This window comes from Leuciscus leuciscus (genome assembly GCF_965113295.1).
Source record: "Leuciscus leuciscus genome assembly, chromosome: 21".
Classification (NCBI taxonomy): Eukaryota; Metazoa; Chordata; class Actinopteri; order Cypriniformes; family Leuciscidae; genus Leuciscus; species Leuciscus leuciscus.
Window position 1 is genome coordinate 22,138,237 of NC_138745.1, and position 20,921 is coordinate 22,159,157.

Below are 20,921 nucleotides of genomic sequence, written 5' to 3' on the forward strand. Positions count from 1 at the left end.
GTTATGAATTTAATAAGATAACTTGCTCAAATTAGTGAACATCAGAAAATGGCTGGCGATGAATTTGTCACATTTATACCAGAGAAATCAGAAAAGTCTGCTCTGTTTTCTCAAACCCATGACCATAATCCTTGCCTGTTTTTACTGATTTATAAAATAGCAGTCACATCTTTCACAGCCTTTAAAATAAAGGAGAGGAAAATTGGTTCTGCCCAAAGCAGACAGACATCATCAGTTCTTGGTGTCTCATTTTTACAACGGGCGTCCAATGTGTGCGTGAGAAAAATGAACGTTGTTCTTTAATAATGTCATAGAAGGCCTGTGAATGATGTTAAGATGAAGCTGGCGTGTGTCGTCTCAGCTCTGCCAGCTCTTCCCTCACTAGCTGTCCGGGATGGCAATAATCAACATCCATGCCATCCCTCTGTCTCGCTCTCTCTTTTGAGCGCGTCTCTTCTGGTCACTCTCTAGATAAATCCATCTCAAACAGTCTGAGTTTGTCTTTTGGTTTGCTTCCATTTTTCTGACTGTTTCCTGTGATCATCATTTCTGTTCTGTTTCTCTCTTCAACTCGTCTCTGACGTTCACAGGTTTTTTTTTTTTTAAGCCTAATGTCTTGGTTCTTGTTTTCCCATTGCCTTCCCAGATCATACTTTTGGTTGAGGTTTCTTTCTCTGTAATGACCGTCTTTAAACAGCAGCCCCATTACTGACTCCGTTCTTCCATTCTCTCCATTCCATTCACGTTTATCAGTAATCGCTGCACTATAAATATCCATGATTTCTGGGTCAGGGTGGTTGGAAGAGGCATGAGGCCCAAAAGAAGAGTGAAGAATGATAGTGATTCTTTGCACATGACATGTTCTCGTAATATTTAAAAACTCTCCCTGGTGAAAAACACAACAGTCTGGACACACTGTTGGACTTCCTTTTCTCTGAGCCTTTGAATCACAGCACATTAATCTGTGATGGATCAAACTGAGTTGAGGGTGCTGACATGTTCTGGGCTGTGAATTTGACTGGTGGGCAGAAAGAACAACCAAACAGTGGCAATACTGTATGGGGGTAAACAGGGTGAGAGGGAGACAGACAGAAAAGCATATTTCAGCAACATGGACACGGCCACTCATAAACCGTTAAAGCTCATCCTAAGACCGATTTTATTTCATACTTTTAGGATTTCTTTGGGTCTGCACAGCAGATGACAAACAATAACGGTCTGATCACAGCCAAAATAAAGCAGCTGCCACCAATGGCACATGCAGCTTCGGCATTGGTGTGAATGTGTTAAATCTTGCCCTCATTTTGTATTTACCAGTCAGAATAAACAAATCGCCACAACAAAAACTCTACCAGCCAAATAACAGAACAGTCTGTACCAGGGTCACAAATTAACTAGGGCATTGGGCAAAAATGCAACAGAAATTGACATGTTTCAAATGGGGGGTCAAAATGACCCCGTAGTCAACTAATCTGTTGTTTTATTGTGTTATGTAACATTATATTTAATAATATGCTACTGTAGGCCTATGTAGTGATGGGTTATAGGCAGGGGTGCACATGGTAAAAAATAAACAATGCACAGCAGAAAACGTGGAGGGAAGCGCTTTTGAGTACCAACATTTTTGGGGACAGGGACATGTTTACTTACTGGAGTAGGATTTTTCTCCATGTCTGTTAAGATGGCAATCATGATGATAAAAGTGTTCATTCATTATTAGGGGTGCAACGGATTGCAGTTGATCCGTGATCCGTACGGACCAGTCCCAGCGGTTCGGTACGCATGTGATTCGCGGATTAACTGCTAAGTTTAATATTCATAGAGTGAAAGTTTATCGTTTGGACATGTTTACCTTGCCAATTTACACATTCAAATGATTTTAAACATGGAAGAAGAGGTGAAAATCAGGACTTGCACGCTGTTGTCTGCGCACATCCTCACACACCCGAAGCGCATGCAGGCACGCAGAGAGAGAGTTTCAGACAGCGTTTGAACACTGAATTGATTCCTCTTTTGCGTTTACTTGCGCTTGAAAGAACACATACACACAAAATTATGTCAAAATACCCTTCTTAGCAAGTATTCTCTCGGCTATGTCAGTTGAACAGTTGAGAAAAAAAACGTAAGTGTGTCAGAATATTCGGTCTGTGCATTAGATCTTAAAGTGACAGCAGCCTAAAATTTTGCCTGTTGTCTGTGCCATTGTTAATTGAATTTTTTTTTAAATCATCATCATCTACCAAGAAATTTAGGAGATGGTGAAAGTGATGACTATAGCTTGTAGGATAAGTGTGCCGCCTACAGTTTGAGTACCAAGCATCTCCAGGTGCTCCCTTGAGAACCAGACCAAAAATAGGTTGCAGACACTGCAGCTGTCTGATTATTTTTATATTCACTGTCTCAAACATATTGGGGTGTTTTTTCATAAAAATAATTAGTCAACTTTGAAAAAACACATCACAACTCTGACAGAAGACAGTAGAGAGAGTCTGTCTGTCTATAGAAGAATTACAGGTATTTAATTCACTGTTTGTGTAATAGCTACTTTTCACATAAAAAAAAAACAGATTAATTGTAGTATTTAACACAAATAGATGGCGATACACCTTAAAATCAATTCTAGGGGGGAAATATTTAAGCCCTTAAAGGGAATAAGTTAACCAAATATTTTAATTCTGTCATCGTTCCGTCATCATCACACTCATGTCGTTCCAAACTGGTACGACATTCTTTCTTCTATGGAACATAAGAAGATTTTGAGAAATGTCTCAGTGTGTCTTTGTCCATTCAATGAAGTCTATGGTAAACAAAACTGTTTGGTTACCACAAATTAATATTTTTTTAAATGTTTATTTTTGGGAACTATCAGTTCATTTCTGACACTGGTCTGTACATGATCAAGGAAATGCTCTAGAAAAGACGTTTTGTTGGCAGGTATATTTCATCATCTCTCAGAGGAATCCAGTCTTGACCATTAACAAGAGGTCATCCATTGGCTTCCTGTTCTGGACACGGACGTGTGGATCTGCTATTTGCTAATGGCTGGACGATTGATTCCGATCTCTCACCCTATCAGTCCCTATAAAAAGTTGCACAAACAGACTTCAAACACGCTAGCGAGAGAACATAGCACACCACTGAGGTATTACAGACGGTATCTGCATCCTGACGTATTTCAGGAAGAGAGACAGAGGGACGAAGAGAAGGAGAGAGAGACGGGCTCATGCTGAAAGCATTTGCCTAAAGTGTTATCAGACGTAGATAAGGCTCCATCTAGAACGCATCACAAACCTTTTTCAGCTCCAATAAAATTCAGTTTTGCTACAGCTTTAGTGTCATTCCAAAATGGAAAAACAATTAAAAGCAAGCAACTATGGAATCATTGCAAATGATTTTGCCAAATGGAAAATCTTGTTTTGATCTCGTATTACATGTTTCTTTTGCAAGTTAATTCTGCCCAGAGATGACAACAGAATTGCTTTCGACCGCAACCTCAGGGAAAAAACAGTGAGTGTAATATAACAATGTTTGAAAGTGTTTTCTGAACTAAATAATGATTGCAGACTTGATCCAGAAAATACATAGTGAAATGAATTGCTATGATGTTCCTTCAACTTCAAGGTTTGCTCACACGCACATTCTCTCTCTTTATCAAGTGCTCTTTGATTCTCCGATTTCTATTTTCATCTGTTAATCTATTCTTGTGAAACTGCCTCTTTTTGTTTTCCCCCTTCACACAAAACTTTACTTTCCAAGTTAGACAAAAACACACAGCCCCTGCTGTACTCTTTCTGATGCTCTGAGTCTTTCATTTTATAGCCATTAGGTTCTCCACACTCATCTAATAGTCTCCCATTCATTCACTGTTTCTTTCCTCCTGTCTGCTATCTATTCTCACATGAAAGCTGCCAGAGCAGTGTGTGTCTATTTACACCTCTCCTCCGTACAGTCATCACAATTCACATACACTCACTTTTCAAGTGTGGCTCGGACTATTTGCAATTCATCACGATATATTGCTCTTGAGCTTCAGCAACAGTTTATACACAGAGTGGTGCCGAGAGACTAAGAATTCAGTTTTTGGGGAAAGTTTTGAACTTAATCAAATAAGTTACAAATGGCTCCAAAAACTAAATTATAAAAGATGGACCGCAACACATCCAACAGTGTCTGGATACACGCAGAATATTGTAATAAAATAATATGCTACAAAGAGGATGCTTACTTGCTTTTCAAGACTCACAAACCTACTGAGAATACTAATAAAAAACATTAATTAAAAGGTTTTTATATTTAACTTGTTTATCATTTTTATAATGATTATTTATCATAATTATTCATTATACTGTAAAAAATAAATAATAATAATTAAATCTAAAGCCATGAAAATACTATTCCAAAAGCTAGTGGTTCTCTTAGTATTGTGAGTGTCTCTCTAATTGTCGATATCCATTTGAGTTGTACATTTTCTCAGTTTCCCCCTCTCTTTCACAATACTTCACCTTGCATCCCTCATTTCCACCACATCTCTCATCTCTCCTTCTTCCTTCTACCTTCATCTTTCTTTTCTCCACCTTTCACTTCTCTCAACATTTTCTCCCCTCATCCTCTGGTGAAGGATGATGAGATCCCATCCTGACAACTGCAACCCAGAGTCTGAAGCAAATCTTGAAATGACTTCAACACACCTGTCTGAAAGTTTCTAGTATGCCTGTAAGAGCTTGAGTCGCTGCTTCAGGTGTGTGTAATTGGGGCTGGAGCTGAACTCTAGCAGGGGTTGTTTATGCTGCTTCTGCATATTACATGTAAAACTGTTTTAAACAGCATTTGGGCAATTATTTTATAATTATCATTAATGCAGCTCATTATATTATATTATATTATAATCCATCCCTTGTCCAATGTAAGGGTTGTGGCCTTGTGGGGATGCTGGAGCCTTATAGTATATTAATACATTTTTATTTGAAATAGTGACTAGTTCCAGGGCCTAAAATATATAATTTACCTTATAAATTCAAATATATTTCAACTTACAGTTTTAATGTTGATTTTAAAAAGGCCATGGGAATGTTATCAGAGAGCAACAAAGTGTCGGCCCAGATCCGGCCCAAATCTGGTACACGTGGAATTCATTGTGTATGTATGAGAATGTGTTATATATTTACTACTAAAATAACTCGATCTAATGGTGAAGTCTAATATTACAGTATTGAAGTTGGAGATGACATAAAGATGTTTTCATAAGTGTTTTCTGCCATTTGAGATGTGCACAGTAGAGCTGGATCAGTCATTGTCCTGCTGCTCTGTGGTCAGCAACCATAAATCCCACAGTTCAGCATGTACTCTTTAAATGACATATCCCTGCCAGGCTGTTTCTCTAAATTACACATCCCTCCCCCAGCACTGTATGTCTCTGTCAAACAACGCTAAAATATGTTAGCCAAAGCCTGTCGTGCTTTAAGAGTCTGATACCATTAAAAAGTTTGAAAGTCTCTCTTACTCTCAATGTTTTTATGTAGCCTACTGTATATGTGGTTGGATGTGTAGTACAACTGCAAAAACAGCAATAAAAGTGTATTGCATGTTTCCAGCTGTACACACACATGGCTGTCAATCATCAGATGAACAGCAGGCCCTGCACATTAATAATGCCTGAATTTACGTGCTCCCACTCTATTGCATGTTTAGGGTGAATTGCTCACCTAGTGAGACTGGCCTGAAATGTGCTCTGATGTTTGTAAGTTGGAGAGATTGTACTTTTCTTGGACAATGACTTTTAAAGTATTTTCTTTTGGTGGCTTTAGTCCAATGAGTTTGCAGGACTCTTATAAGTGACTGGCACCTATGAGCCCCGGTGGCCTTGTCAAGCCTCTCTGTTTTCATTTAACATATTTCTGCCTCCTGTCTCGGTTTAATGTCCACTGACCTTGAAAAAGAAGGTTTTTTCATGTCGTAAAACACAGGTGACATATTTGGTTCTGTGAAGAAATATTTCCCACAGAGCACAGCTGACACACTAAAGCACAGCAAAAAGACTGATTGGAAAAAGAGAACCATAAAATTTCTGGACTGTTTTTTATTTTATTTTTTTTACTCTTATTACAGATCACAAAAATATAAAGAATTTCTCCTTTTTATATTTCTGGGCATTGGAGGAGAATGCTTAACAATATAAAAACTGAACTTTATCATATCACCACCATAGCGTTGTCTCCCATATCCAGCTTTAAATAAATGGCAAAAGGACTGATCCACACTGCAGTTTATTCTGGAAAAAAAACCCATACTTGTACGCAGTATGATGTAAATCAATCAATCACTTTTTTTATGTGGCTTTTTTTTTTAGGGGTTTAGGGAACATTTGGCGGACCTTTTCTGCTATATATTTATTGAAGTACATTTAATTAAATTGCTCAAACACAACTATAATCATCTAATTTAGAAGAAATCCTCATAAATATCCTCAATACAACACACCATTAAAAAATTTGGGGTCTATAAGATATTTGAATGTTTTTGAAAGAAGTCTCTTATGCTCACCAGGGTGAGTTTTTTTGTTTTTTTTGATTGAAAATAAAGTAAAAATCATAATTTTGTGAAATATTATTACAATTTAAAATAACTGCTTCCTATTTTAAAATGTAATTTATTTATGTGATGGCAAAGCTGAATTTTCAGCAGCCTTTACTCCAGGCTTCAGTGCCACAAGATCCTTCAGAAAATCATTCTAATATGCTGAATTTAGTGCACAAGAAACATTCCTCATTATTATCAATGCTGAAAAAAGTTGTGCTGCTTAAATTTTTTTGAGGAAACCATGGTAAAAAATTATTCCAGGATTCTTTGATGAACAGAAAGTTCAAAAGAACAGCATTTATTCACTTTAATTAATTTAATGTATCCTTGCTGAATAAAAGTAGGCTATTACTTTCTTTAAAAAAAAACTTATTGACCCCAAAATTGTAATAGGTAGCATTTCAAAAACCCTCAGTCAGATTTAAATATGGAAATATATATCATCTCATTCATTTGTTTACTTAAGCATTTCATATATTCATAAACCCCTCAACTGACACATAAGTTACAATAACTGGATCACAAGGACCCTGTTGAAAGCAAAATGAGGACAAATAACATCGCTCTAGAGTAAACGGTGCTCTTTCTTTCTGGCTTATGAGATTCCTGCACAACCAGCCCCTGATGCAACCTGTGAAAATACAGCTAAAGCGCTAGACAACGTTCTGAGAAATATTTTCCTGCATGCTCTCACTTTACTGCGAGCTCTCATCTGCTCTGAGAGTGCGGCATATTGATCTATATCATACAGGACGGCCCTAAACCCAATACCACGCATGCAGGGAAAACACGGAGTGCGATTCCTGCCATTAAATATCCCATTAAAGTGCAATTTGACATAAAATCCCTGGCATGCACCCTGGAATTCTCTCGCTTCTTGTTTTCAATGAAACTCCCATCAGGGTTCCTGTTGCGCTTTATTTCGTATTTTTCTTACACAATGGCCTCTTTAGTTTTCCATCAGAGGGTTTGAGGCTTAGCTGGCCCGACAGCTCCTTTGCCACGTCTGATCTCTGAAACTTCAAGTGAGGAGTGATAGAAAGGAGAAGAGAGCTCCTTTAGCTCCAATTTGTTCCATTAAGCTACATTTAACCGGTGGATTCTGAGATGCCACTTTGGCTTAAAGACGTCTGGGCTAAAACATTAGCAGCTTGGCTAACACAGTGTAGAGACAGACAGACACATCTGGTTTAAAAAAAAGAAAACAGAACGTACTTCTAAAATGTCAACCTTATGCCATATTAATCTGAAACTTGAGGAATGTTTGTATGAAGATATTCTGGAACGCAGAAAGAAAAAAAATGGAAGGAAAGTGAATAGCAGAGAATAAAAGAGAGAGAAACCTTAGGAGGAAATGATGCAAACCCCTTCTCTCCAGTAATAAGATTGAATGACAAATTCAATATCAGTTTAATTCAGCGTTTATTGCTGTATTTCATTCTGATTGATCCCTTATTCGCTGTTGCACAATTGTTGCTGTGTATGATCCTGTGCTTCTAAACCTTTCTTCTGGCATATACTCGCACGCAAAATGACAAACAGACCATCTACCTGACGAAGCCATCAGAGTCCTTAGCCAGGAAATGGTATTTACCATGAAAGCCTCATAAATATCCATTAAGAGTATAACTGCGTTTAGGAAAGAACTGATTAAAGATGAAATAAACAACAAAACACACTAAAGCTCTTTCTCATTGTCTCTCTCAGCAGGTGTCTACACAAGCAACCTCGACTTCACATAGCGCACAGGGAGTTTAAACGTTGGTCCAAAAGGTAGTTAGCAACAGCTTTTGGGTTTGAAGAGAATTCCAGCATTTTGTTCCTCAGCTCCGAGATAATGCAAACCATGTTTGTCAGTAAGAAATGGCAAAATAAAATGAGAGACAAAGTAAAACAAAGACTGCACGGCGAGATCCGAGAGGCTTGATGTGAACAACAATATGTAAGCGAAGAAGTGAGGAGCAAACAATGTTATCAGTTATGAATCCTGTCTGGACAAAGACGTAGTGTCCTGACCTGAAGAAACCCAGTGGTTCCTTATCGAGGAGAAGAGAGCGAACACATGCACTCGCAGGCCTTAGTCGTCGACACAGTATCTCACATAAATTCCTACGAATGATCAATAGGGGCTGACATTCTTCCAGATGATGATGAACAGGGCTTAAATAATTGCCAGAACTCTCCTGAAGCATATTTGTCATTTTGGATTGTCCAAAAGATTTGTGATAACATCACAAACACCTGGAGGACTTGAACAGCACATGGAAGCAAACACAGCCGACTGTGAGACTGCAGACGCTTCCTGACGTGATACTCCGAACCAACGTTGACCTCAAACAGACGAGTTAGAGAGTCCTAAACTATGGTGGAGCTTGCCTTTTTTTGTTAAATGAGAAAGCCTGGGTTAGGTGAAAGCTCTAGAAAGCGAATAAAGCCATTATCAAGCAGCGGCAAAGAGGAAATTGACACAAAATGGCAATTTATTTATTTACTTACTTATTATATGCTGTTTATTTTCCAAATACTCTCACTAAATAATACAAGTACGCTACCAAACAAAAATTTGGGGTCGGTAAGATTGTTTAATGTTTTGGAAAGAAGTCTCTTATGCTGACCAATGCTTCTCTTTTCTTAGAGAAAGAGAAGCATTTCTCTTTATATAGTCTATATTTTAAAATATCATTTATTTTTGTGGTGGCAAAGCTGAATTTTCAGCATCATTACATTTCTTATTATAATCAATGTTGAAAACAGCTGTGCTGTTTAATATTTGTGTCCCCTAACCCTAAACCTACTCCTAAAACTACCCTCATGAACGCTGTTTTGATCAGAGACTTCTCATTTCTTTGCAGTTGTTGACATGAACTCAAAACTGTGTTGAATGTGTGTGTAATACTGAAAAAATAATGAGAAAGAGAGCATGAAGATGGAGGAGAGAGAATAACTGTCACAATGATTAAAGAAGTAATGATAGTTAATGGGCTGAAGACTAAACCAGTATGAGCTAAGTTTACTCTACAGTACGTTCTACTTCATTGCAAGTTCAAATCTAAACTTGCATGACCTAAAACGTTTTATCAAAAGTACAAAGCATAATATAAAAGCACAAATTCTTTGAACTATTGAACTGCAATATTTTTAACATACTAGTATTTTCATACTATTAAAAACATATTTAGAAAATGTCAAGATTAAATTAAATGATTTATATGTGTGAGAGAGAATAGAGAAACAAATGACCCCTTTGTGACTCTACTGGTTGTAGAACAAGAAGCCAAAATCATACATGGATTCAAACACAGCTGATACTGGGCTGATGAAACTGCTTCAAGATGCCCTTCTTCCTCTCAAAGAGCAAGAGAGACACACACACGGAGAAGGAAAGAATGTAAGACTGGCAGCAGCTCACCAGTCCTGTAGATAAAGTTGGCTTCTGCCTCTGAAGAAGATGGCGATAGCAGGTCTTCATCATACTCATTAGAGCTGAAAGAGCCTGAGTGGTTCCTCCTCCGTGCGTCCATTACGCCGTTGGCCACCATTACGTGACGGAGCGAGTCGTTAAGGTAACGGTGCAACAGGCTGCTCTTGTATTTGGGTGGCGACACATAGTCATCAGACAATGATGCGTCCGCAGCTGCTCGAAGACCCGCCCCCACGGCACCACCTTCCTTCTTGATGACGCTCTGGTACATCGGCTTATGAAACTCCCCGACCTGGGCCCGTGCTGCTGGGTCAACATCTGGATGTGATGCAGGATACATGAAAATATGTCAATACAAATTTGGGAAGACAATTGGCAAAAAAAAAGAGAGAAGTGAACTATAAAACATCAATATTTTGATGTCCTGCCCTTTACACCTTCCCAGCAGGGAGAGACAAGGTCACATTTTCATTTAATCACCCTTCTCTTCTGCATGACCCCTTCAGCACATTGAAAACTCTTGACTGGATTACACTCCTTGAAAACACGGGCCTCCCAAATGCAAGTGAGTGTGTAAATCAAATTTGGTGCTGAGAGACTGATTACTGCTATACAGAGGGTGAAGTAAAGGGTTGGATCTTTGAGCCTTCAATGGCCTCATTTGAGAAAGTATGTTCAAAATCTATTCTTAGAAATACAAAAATGTATGCAAAATATGAAATATTAATATTTCAAATATACATATGATAAACTAAAAGGTGCATAAAATGTGCAAAGTGTTAAGATAAAAAAAAAAAAAAAATTATTCTGCAAAGTGACCGTAAAGATAAATAACTTTGGTAGAACTGCAAGTGATAAATCGTCTAGTTTCATTCTGATTTTTGGTAACAAAACTAATAAAAGTATCATCTTTCTCATCCAAACCCTTTGGACATTCCAATATCATATTCAGCCTCGGAGAGAGTGTTCAGTTGATCTTTCCTTTCCGTTGATCATTCTTTAAAAAACACCCTATCATTCATCTCATATTATTTGCTCAGGCACCTGTAGTCCCATCAGTGATTTAATAAAGAACATAAATGAGAGACATAGACATGTTTTATTACTGGATGATTTATGAGACATGCCTTTGATTTTTTTGATTTTAGAAAACTAACTATTAGGGGCATTGATGCTGATTGTAATACAACAGCAGTTGGAAGGTCCAAAATGTTCTCTCAGATGACATTGCCCCTCATGTAACAATTACAAAAAAGTTAATACTTTTGTTATCAAAAGTCAGAATAAAATCAGACAATTTATCACTCGCAGTTCCACCATTTTTATTGATCTCTTGACTTGTCCTTGTGGTTTTCAGCACATTTTAAAGGGATAGTTCACCCTAAAATTAAACTTCTGTCACCTTTTACTCACCCTCAAGTTGTTCCAAACGTGTATGAATTTGAGGGCGAGTAAATGAGGAATTTTCATTTTTGGGTGAACTATCCCTTTAACACATGTAAGTCTTTAGTAAAATCTATATAATCATGGACTCTCAAATTCCTTTGAATTAGCAATTTCATGTTAAACTATGTGTGTGGATTCTTTTTTGGTTTTGATTTACTCATTTGAGAAGGTCCATGGGCCAAATTACAATAGTTTTTTCAGCATTTAGAGCCACATCACTCACTCCACATCCTTAAGTCAACATTTTTTAAAGATTGTTTTAGTGCACCCTTATTGTATACTACCTTGACAACCATTCCATAATGCAGGAAACAAAGGTAAACACAGTGGAGTTCACACAAACGCAATATTTCCTAGGATACAGGGTTAGGATTGCGTGAGTGAATGCCTCCTAAGTGAGCTAGGATTTCACTGCAAGGCTCTATCTTGACTCAAATGTGTGAAGAGTGTGTCTGAAGCTTAGATCTTCTGTGTAGCACATAATTACTGAGCTCAGACACGGGAACGACAGACCTGATGAAACGTCTGCGCAACAAAACTTTCCCTCTAAATAACTGAGACATTTCGTATGCATATAAACAACTTGTACCATGTTACATGATGTGCTTGTATAATCACAGTTCACAATATTTGAGTGAATCCCACAGAAAACATGTCAGAAGATAAGAAGTCAAATATAAAAATGACTTTTTTAATAACATCTCCCTTCATTTCTTTACTTTTGACCTTTTTGGTTTCATAATGTGTTGGTAACTCTCATTGTTCTCAAAAGTGATTCGTACTAAAATAGAAACATTTAGTACAGGGAACATTTAGTAATTGTGAAATATACTGTTTATACTTCTATTTTTTTATTTCTATTCTTTATTTCTATTCTATTCTATTTCTCAATGCGTGTTGTGACCAAGAGATAATTCAGATATGTACAGCAAGACATATTTTCCTCTAGAAATATTTTAATAGCCAAGTTTCCATCCAAGGTTTTTTGAGCAACAAGATATAGCTCATTAAAATATTTACTGAAATACCTGATGGCACTGCTAATTATTGATAAAATTCCGCAAGTGTCAACGCAATCATTTTCCGTTTAAGTTGAGCACATAAATTCTATGACAAGTTTAGATTTGACCAGAAGGTGAAGGAATTAGAGGTCAAAGGTTAAGCCAGGCTGCTGACACGGCTTGTATGCTATTCAACAGTGTAAGAAAAGCGGGAAGTTATTTGTAGGATGAGACAGATGTGAGAGGCAAAGACTGGGCATTCCTCTTCTAACCACAGAGTGTGTGTCCTTCTCCAAGACATCTAATCAAGGCACCAAATACAGTGTGTGTGTTTGGAGGCCACTGTTAAGCACAGGGGGATGATAAGCGTTCTGACTGAATGTCTAAATGACTGAATTGTGTGCGGATGCTTATGTTAAGCGATGCGGCCAACAAACATGCAGTCTGTCAGAGAGCCAACAACATCCCTGCAGTTGTAACGCCTGAGCATGTGAATTAGAGGAAAAAAAGAAGGAAAACCGAGAGAACTTTAGATAGAAAGCTAGGATGTTTTTGTGTTTATGCATGTAAGTGCAAGATTGTGTGTGAGTGTTTGTGGTTGAGTCCTGACGCCCCATTGTGGTGTGTTAATCACAGTGTGCATGACTGTCTGTGGGCCTACGCGTCTGTCCGGTTCACTTAAACACAGAGGAGGATGAACACACGAACACTGCGCTCGACATACCCCGACCCTGATTTATGGCTCGGCTGCTATACGATGCTATAAAAATGTTTGGAGTGTTGCACTGACTGTAATAAAACATCTGCGTTTAAGCATCCTGTCTGGTCTGTTTCAGCTACATGCTGAATGAAACCCCAAGCAGTTTCTTATAAATACCACAACACTTTATACCAATCAAATTTAGCACCAGGATGGGTGAATTTGTTTGTGCTTGTTTGTTTTAAAGAGCAGTTTTGCTTGCACATTGTGTTTGTGTTTATTCTCAAGCAGTGATTAACAGTGTTTATTGCAATATCTCTGCAACACATGCATGACTAAAAATGCACATTCTTAAAGGAACAGTTCATAAACAAAAATCCTGTCATCATTTACTCACCCTCACTGACTTGAAAGAAGATATTTTGAAGGATGTTGTGATTGTTTTTGTCCATACAATTAAAGACAGCGGAGTCCAAAACAATATTGACTTTCATAATTTTTTTCAAAGATCTTCTTTTGTGTTTGACAGAAGAAAGTAAGTCATACAGGTTTGGAACAACATGAGGGTAAGTAAATAATGACAGGATTTTAATTTTTGGTTGAACTGTAGGTATGATTCAACACTATATCCACAACGAAAACTGTGACAACATGTTCCCCCCAATTTTCTTATTAGTGGTCAATTAATATGCATATTTCAATGACTAATTGTTAAACTTTACATTCAGAAAAAAGGGACAGTTCACCCAAATGTTGCCCACACAATGAAAAACAGTGGGGTCAAAAACAACATTGGACCCCATTGACTTTAATTGTATTGACAAAAAACAGAGAAATATATTAAAATATCTTCTTTTGTGTTCAACAGAAGACGGAGAACCACACAGTCCTGGAACAACATGCGGGTGAGTAAATCATAACAGCATTTTCAATATTTGGTCTCACATTAAACTTTTTAAACTACTCATGTACTGTTTGAAGCCATTAACATTGAGTGAAACAATACTGACTCTTCTTCCTGTAAAAAGCTGTCTGCAAGTTGGGGAAGGCTATTCTGTGCTAAGTCACTTTACAGTATTTGTGCAATTCTTGCTAATTTCTTGACCAGCGATTTTGAATTAAAGTGGTTAAGACCATTAAAAGACCAATACATATTTTGCCATTTTTGGCTTGTTAATCTTTACATATGGTCCCCCACACTGTTAAATATCCTTGGTTTCAGCATCACACTGACACCTCTGTCTCTTAATAAATAAAGTGTTAGAATCTTTAGGCTAGGTTGTTTTATGTGATTGTGTCATGATAGAGTCTGTGTGTCGTACCATCAGAGCAAGAGTCATCACTGCTGACGCTCAGTCTTTCCGCGTTGCCCTGGACGTATTTGTTGTAGAGTTTGATCCTAAGGGCCCAACTCAAATCAGGCTGCCTAACTGTGTTCTTCAGCCGCCGTCGAGCATTTGCAAACCAGTTAGACACCTGTGAAAAGACGGAGGGTGTTGAAATGGTATTGAGGAAAGTTTGACCAATAAATAAAAAGAATTCTGAATGTTCGAAAAAGACACAACAAATCTTTTTAACCGGTAGGCCTTTCTCTCCTCTGTATGCCTATAAGTATCTGACAAACAGACATGCGTGTTTGGACTAAAAGACCCAGATTGTTTATTGGGACACTATGAAAACCAATAGGCTGATGCCACATGCAAATATCCTAGGAACACTGTGAACGTAACATTACTAAAGTTACGTTGATGAAGACCTGGGTGCTTATTCTGGCTCCTGCCACTCTCACCTAATAATATTCCTTTTCCTCTGCCCGACGTCTGTCTTTTTTGCAATAAAAACATTCACCCCAGCCTTCTCCATTTCACAGAGACCATTAGATGTTATACTAGGAAAACTTTTCATGCCCGATACACTTCAAGCCACTTATGACAGGCATTGTGCTGGGGCACTTCTTTGAAAAATGTTATTTAAGCCCTGAGTTTCCTGACCTCTGCTTTATATAAAGTTCTCAAAGGCCAACAGCCATATTTTTCCTTTTAAACAGGTCAATGGAGGCCAGTAGTTTTTGGAGAAAGCATTGAGGTATCATTCGATCAGGGCCGGGGCCCTCCTCTTCCCTCCCCGCTGAACGCGAGCAAATCCGAAAGCGAAAAGCGAGCACGCATTCGAAAGTGATTTCAAATATATGAAATGCATGCATTTGCTGAACGTGATTTCGGCAGCCACTGCCCCCCCCTCTGCATACGTTGTGGTAGCAGAAATACACTAGCAATGAGAAAAGTTCAGGTGTATCTTTGATCCTAAACTTTGGAGATTTGTTCAGTCAGAAAAAAAAAAGATTATTTATTCATTGCAATTGAGCATCAGTTTTGTGTTTGTCAGTCCTTTCCATATTGCAGTGCAGTCTGCTCACTTTTTTTATATATATTTTTTTGAACAAATGGCTCCTTTTCATGATTATTAGAACCAGATAAAATGTTTAGGGTCATCCAGGATAGCATCTCCAGGCTGAGCCAATTCTTAACAAATTTAGAGAACATGTTTATGTCTTCATGTGTATATACAGAGACACAGACTGAGACAGATATGTACACAGAAACTGACACAAACTGGAAAACGCATATGTGAAGAGTTAAACACAAGCCATGTGTCTCTAAATTTAAATATATATTGGCTAGAATAAAAAAGAGGAAAATATTTTCTAGAGTAAACCTGAATTTGCTTGCAGCTTGTGTTTGGAATGAACACCTGCACCTTCATCTTATTGGATAAAGAAAACTGTCATTTTAATAATCCTTCTGTCAAGAACCAGTAGCTCTTGGTAGCACGCTTATGGAAAGGTTGTGGAAAATGAACTTACTCACCTGCACAAGTGTCATTTGCGAGCCAAGCGCGAGAAGGATTTTCTCTGTTTTAGTGGGGTAAGGATTGTCCCGGTGTTTGTAGAGCCACTGTTTCAAAGGCCGGGCCATGTCCTGCAGAGCTTGCCGTTTATGCCGTACCTTTCCTGGGTTCTGACGAGACCTGTGGAAAAAAAACAAGGCTACATAAATCTCATGACAATCATGTAAGACTTAAGAGTGGGCACTCATGTGGAGAAATTCCATAGGATTGATTTATTACATATTTTCCACAGAAAGAATGGTATTTTTGTTCTTACTGACTTCTGTTTTATTGCCAGGAAATGACAGGAAAGGAATCTATAAAGCATATAAAAATAGTAAAAAATAAATTAACTGAATAAATTAAACCCTTATTTGTATTATTATTATGTTGATGATCAATATGAAATTACAACCATCTATATCTAAAGGTAACATGCCAGCATGCAGTTAGCAGACCAATAAGCTCAACAAGTTTTACAACTTTTTTTAATGTTACAAGATATATATGGGAGATGCAAACAATAAAACTGAAAATATGCGTAAAAATGTGTTTAATTTTCAGAGAGATCGTAAGGGTTAATAGTTTTACACGAGGGCCTAATTTACGGTCATGCGCTGTGAAATGAGTATCATGCTATAATTAACTCTCCCAGTGAATGATTTTCACTCCGAATCAGTTTAGAGTCTGGCTGCAAAACGCAAAGACAATGCACTTAAATAAATGCATGCAATCCAACATCCACATTATGACACATGTGCTATGTACTCCGATAGTGACTGTAATAAAAGTTTGCAGAAACAAAATGTATAAAGTCTTGACAGTTACTTTTATTCTCAATCCACGTTAAACATCACAAACTTTCTTTAATAGTTCTGTGCGCGTAAAGAGGGTTTTAATTAAAAACCATATTGCTGTTAACAAAAGTTTTTGAGATGACAATACAGGTTCTTCAGATCAGTATGTTGGTGTCCTGGGATAGGGTTCCTGTAAGAGCTGCTGCATATGCGTTTCCTCAAAGAACTAGAGAGTAAAATGTTCATTGTGGAACTTAAAAATGTTCTCCTCTAGCATCAGGCTGTTAGTGGGTTTTTCTTCTAATCGGAACCTTTATTTTCAAGAGTGAACAGAAGCTGGTTATTTAAACCTGTAGATGTCAGTATGGCGCTGTTATATCACCCTGTTATCTTCCAAAAACCTGACTGCACATTTAACATATTTCCCCCCAACGCTCCGAGGTTCATGTTCAGCAAATATTTTCCTTGTAACCCAGATCTGTATTAACAACCTAAAGAAGTTTTTTTTCCTCCCTGTTCTCGATATCGGCGACACACACCTCTGTGTTTATATTAATAATTTTCATTAGCAGTGATATTCCCCTGGAGGCGAGCAGAGCGGCTGTAGTGTTATCCTATTGGCTCCGCTTACTCGCGCAAACGGACTTTCAATAAGCGCGAGCCAGACGCACCCGCAGCGGAGGATGTTTGCACAAGTTTTTCACAAGACATCACATTTAGCTTCGGTGTTGCTGTGTATCGCAGTCGTATAATGAAGCACTGTGTTGTCTGCAAATAAAAAACAGGTTGAGGTAAACAGCTTAGGGCGGTGAGGCTGAACGCGCTGAGTTCGGAGGGCAAAGATGACATGGTTTCTTCTTGCGCCCTCACTACAAAAATATTCGTGATTGACTGGACCACACATACAGTTGAAGGGAATGTTTATTTATTAGAAACAGACCTGTACGTGTTTTAAATTTGCTACCGAACACGAATGACCTCATGTACCCGAACGACAAGCCCCTGCTAATTCAGCACCATCGACAGCGACTTAAATGAATTGTGAATATTAATTTCCTGCTATTCTCTTTTTGAAACCTCAACGTATCCTAGATAAGAAAGCGGCGAACAGGCTGTGAATTCAAACCAGATGCTCTCTAACCACAACTGAGCGCAAAATCTATGGAAAGAAAACAAAAAAGACTATGAAAAGTCAAACAGTTGGACGAGCCACTGCTTTTCACCGCTGGCCTTAAAATTGAACAACTTGATGTTTATCTTTAATACGGTTATGTGCTGTCACGCGGTTAAAAGCATTAACAGCGTTAAAATGACCACATATGATTTAAACAGGCTTTCAAATGTGTTAATGTGCTAAGTATCTTACCATACTTAGGCTAATTATTCCGTCATGAAAAATAAATGTGCAAAGCAGTTATCATCTACTGCAAAAAAAAAAAGAAAAAAAAAAGAAAAATTTTGAAAACGTTTTAAAAGTCAAATCAAAGGGGTGCTAATGTGAACACCTGTTGATGGTCTAAAATTTATAAAGACTATTTCGAACGACTTAAAGGGATAGTTCACCCCCCAAAAAATAACAATTTGTCATCATTTATTCACCCTCATGTTGTTCCAAACCTGTAAGAGTTTCTTTGTTCTGTTGAACACAAAATGAGATATTTTGAAGAATTTTAGTAAGCAGACAATTGACGGGGAAAAGCCATTGTAAGGGGGGGGGGGGGATACTATAGAAGTCAATGGCTACCGTCAATGCCTGGTTACTAACATTCTTCAAAATATCTTAATTTGTGTTCAACAGAACAAAGAAACTCTTACAGGTTTGGAACAACATTGGGGTAACATTAGAGTAAATGGTGACAAAATAGAATTTTTTTGGGTGAACTATCCCTTTAAGCAAATCGAGATAAATGGATGGAAACAAAGATGTTAGCTACTTGATCAAACATGATTAAAATATTTTACAGTGCATCTTTGAAATCATTCATTTGCAGTATTATAAGTGGAAGTTTATGTAGTAAGCATGTTCATGAACCTGCAGTACATTTTACAAACGACACTGAAGTTTCTGACATACCCGGATCTCCTGTGCCGGATGGCTGAGCTGTCTTTGATGACTGGGCTGCTGGAGAGCAGGTCCGGATGCTGTCCATCTATCACCTCTAAATAATTTCGACTGCTTCTTTCCACCTCATTCGCCTTCTCTTCGAATAAAACCTGGCTACTTAACTTATTAAACACAATTGTGTTCATCTTTGGTATATAAGTCCTTCTTTCCTCCTGTGTCAGTCAGCTGAAAGCGCCTTGGCCGCCGTGGGGATGTCCTACTCAACGGAGCCGCTGCGCCTTGACAAAATCCTGTGAAACAGAATAAAAGGACACTTGTCTTCACTATCATTCCTGAGTTGGCCCAAACATACATTTTTAAACATCATTTTCGGTAGGTGAAGACTACATTAAATATCATTTAAAATAGCCTAAAGATCCCCTCAGCCAAAACAAAACACGCAAAACTCATTAAGCGCGTGAGTCCGAGACAGGCTCGAGTGAGGAATATTGACGGAATTTATATGTTTGAAACTTCTGTACAGTTTATGCAAACTTGCATTACATTTAATGTGTTCAGAATGAATGGTGCGTGTTTGACACTGGAATGTATACAATGTTGCGTTGACCGGTCTATTTCATAGACATGAATAACAAAATGTGTCTGTAAGGAACATTTTACATGAAGAAATGTTAGGGTTTTTTTTAATCAATGATGTGATAAAAGCGTTGTAACCGCACTTATCCATTTTTACATTTATTTAGGCTACATTCCTATGGAAAGAGGAAAAGATACAGGACAAATCCATAAGAGCGATGGAAATAAACCAAACTTTACGAATCATCCCTGTCACATAGTTATAAAGACTGTGACGCGACAGTGAAAACATTTACAAGTCATAACTGAAAACAGTGCTGAATGAACGTACCTGAACGTTCCCCCTTCTGCGTCTTTCTGTAAAGTGTAATCCAGTTTCCAGTTTCCCATTCCCTTTCACATGTTATCCGCTCTAAAATCCTGTGCGCAAACCACACGAACCGCTTTCGCCTCTGTGCTTTATTCAAGCGCGCCCGGGAACATGAATACAGGACTCATCTCGTGTTTCCCAGCTGGCGGCTCAGACGGCGAACATACAGGGATTGTTTTATGCCGGTTTCGCCGGTCTGCAGGGGGAGGCTACCGGGAGACAGTCAGCCAGTGCAACAGTGTATATTCCCTTGTGTGGGTTCACGTCTGGAACGCGTCCATCACCCGACTGCATGACAGCTGTATTGAGTTACTAATATCAGCCAGAGCTGGTGATTGGATGCAGTTCATCAGAAGCAGCTTCACCTCTGTATGATGTGCAAAACAGTCACAATTTTGACATGGGACAGATGAATGGATAAATATTAGTTACTGTTGTAGTGGAGAAATAGGTCAATTAGATGGGGAGAGGACAGAAGCACACTAGCCAACCACGAATTTATTAGGCCTACAGGTGAAATATGGAGTGTTCTAATAGATTTTGTCTGTAACTCGGTTATTTTCATATATTAGGCATAGCCTGATACAATATTTACATAGTTAGGAAAACAACTATTTATTCTATAAAATGTTCAAATTAATGTCAAGTAGATACTGTTACATTCTGCCCCACTAAAATAAAAGGCGTTTTCTAGGCTAGCAATTGGAACGCTTTGCAAACTTGTATATTGATTTCTATTTCATATCATAGGCCTACATTATATAGCTAAAATCACATGATATCGTTTAATAATATATTTGGTTTATTCCCTGTAATAACGAAAGATCTTGCGGAAGTCTGGGTTCCTTTCGTTCACCAAAAACGCTTACTGCTCTAGCACAGAAAATCCCTCGAGACCTCATTTTTATTGTCTTAACATTTTGAGAGCGGAATCACTTGATTGAACAACCTAATTCTTTTCCAAACATGGTTACCGAGGTCTACAATTACTTCTATTCCAGTTCGCTTAAGAACCTCTATAAACCAATATACAAACAAATTAATTATATCAACGCCATGTGCGATGCTTAATCGGGAGACCTA

At 38.1% G+C, this 20,921-nt stretch overlaps 1 protein-coding gene across 1 annotated transcript in view; it reads right to left on the reverse strand.

Annotated features, from left to right (window-relative positions):
• mkxa (mohawk homeobox a) overlaps positions 1-20,188 on the reverse strand; it is a 28,369-nt gene extending 8,181 nt beyond the window's left edge. Inside the window, exons 1-5 of the mRNA XM_082151736.1 lie at positions 19,800-20,188; positions 18,902-19,182; positions 16,012-16,171; positions 14,467-14,620; positions 9,986-10,315 (exon numbers count right to left, since the gene is read on the reverse strand). Coding sequence (XP_082007862.1) covers positions 9,986-10,315; positions 14,467-14,620; positions 16,012-16,171; positions 18,902-19,077 — 820 coding nt within the window. The 5' untranslated portion in view covers positions 19,078-19,182; positions 19,800-20,188. The remainder of the gene's footprint in view (positions 1-9,985; positions 10,316-14,466; positions 14,621-16,011; positions 16,172-18,901; positions 19,183-19,799) is intronic.
• Between the last annotated feature and the right edge of the window lie 733 nt (positions 20,189-20,921).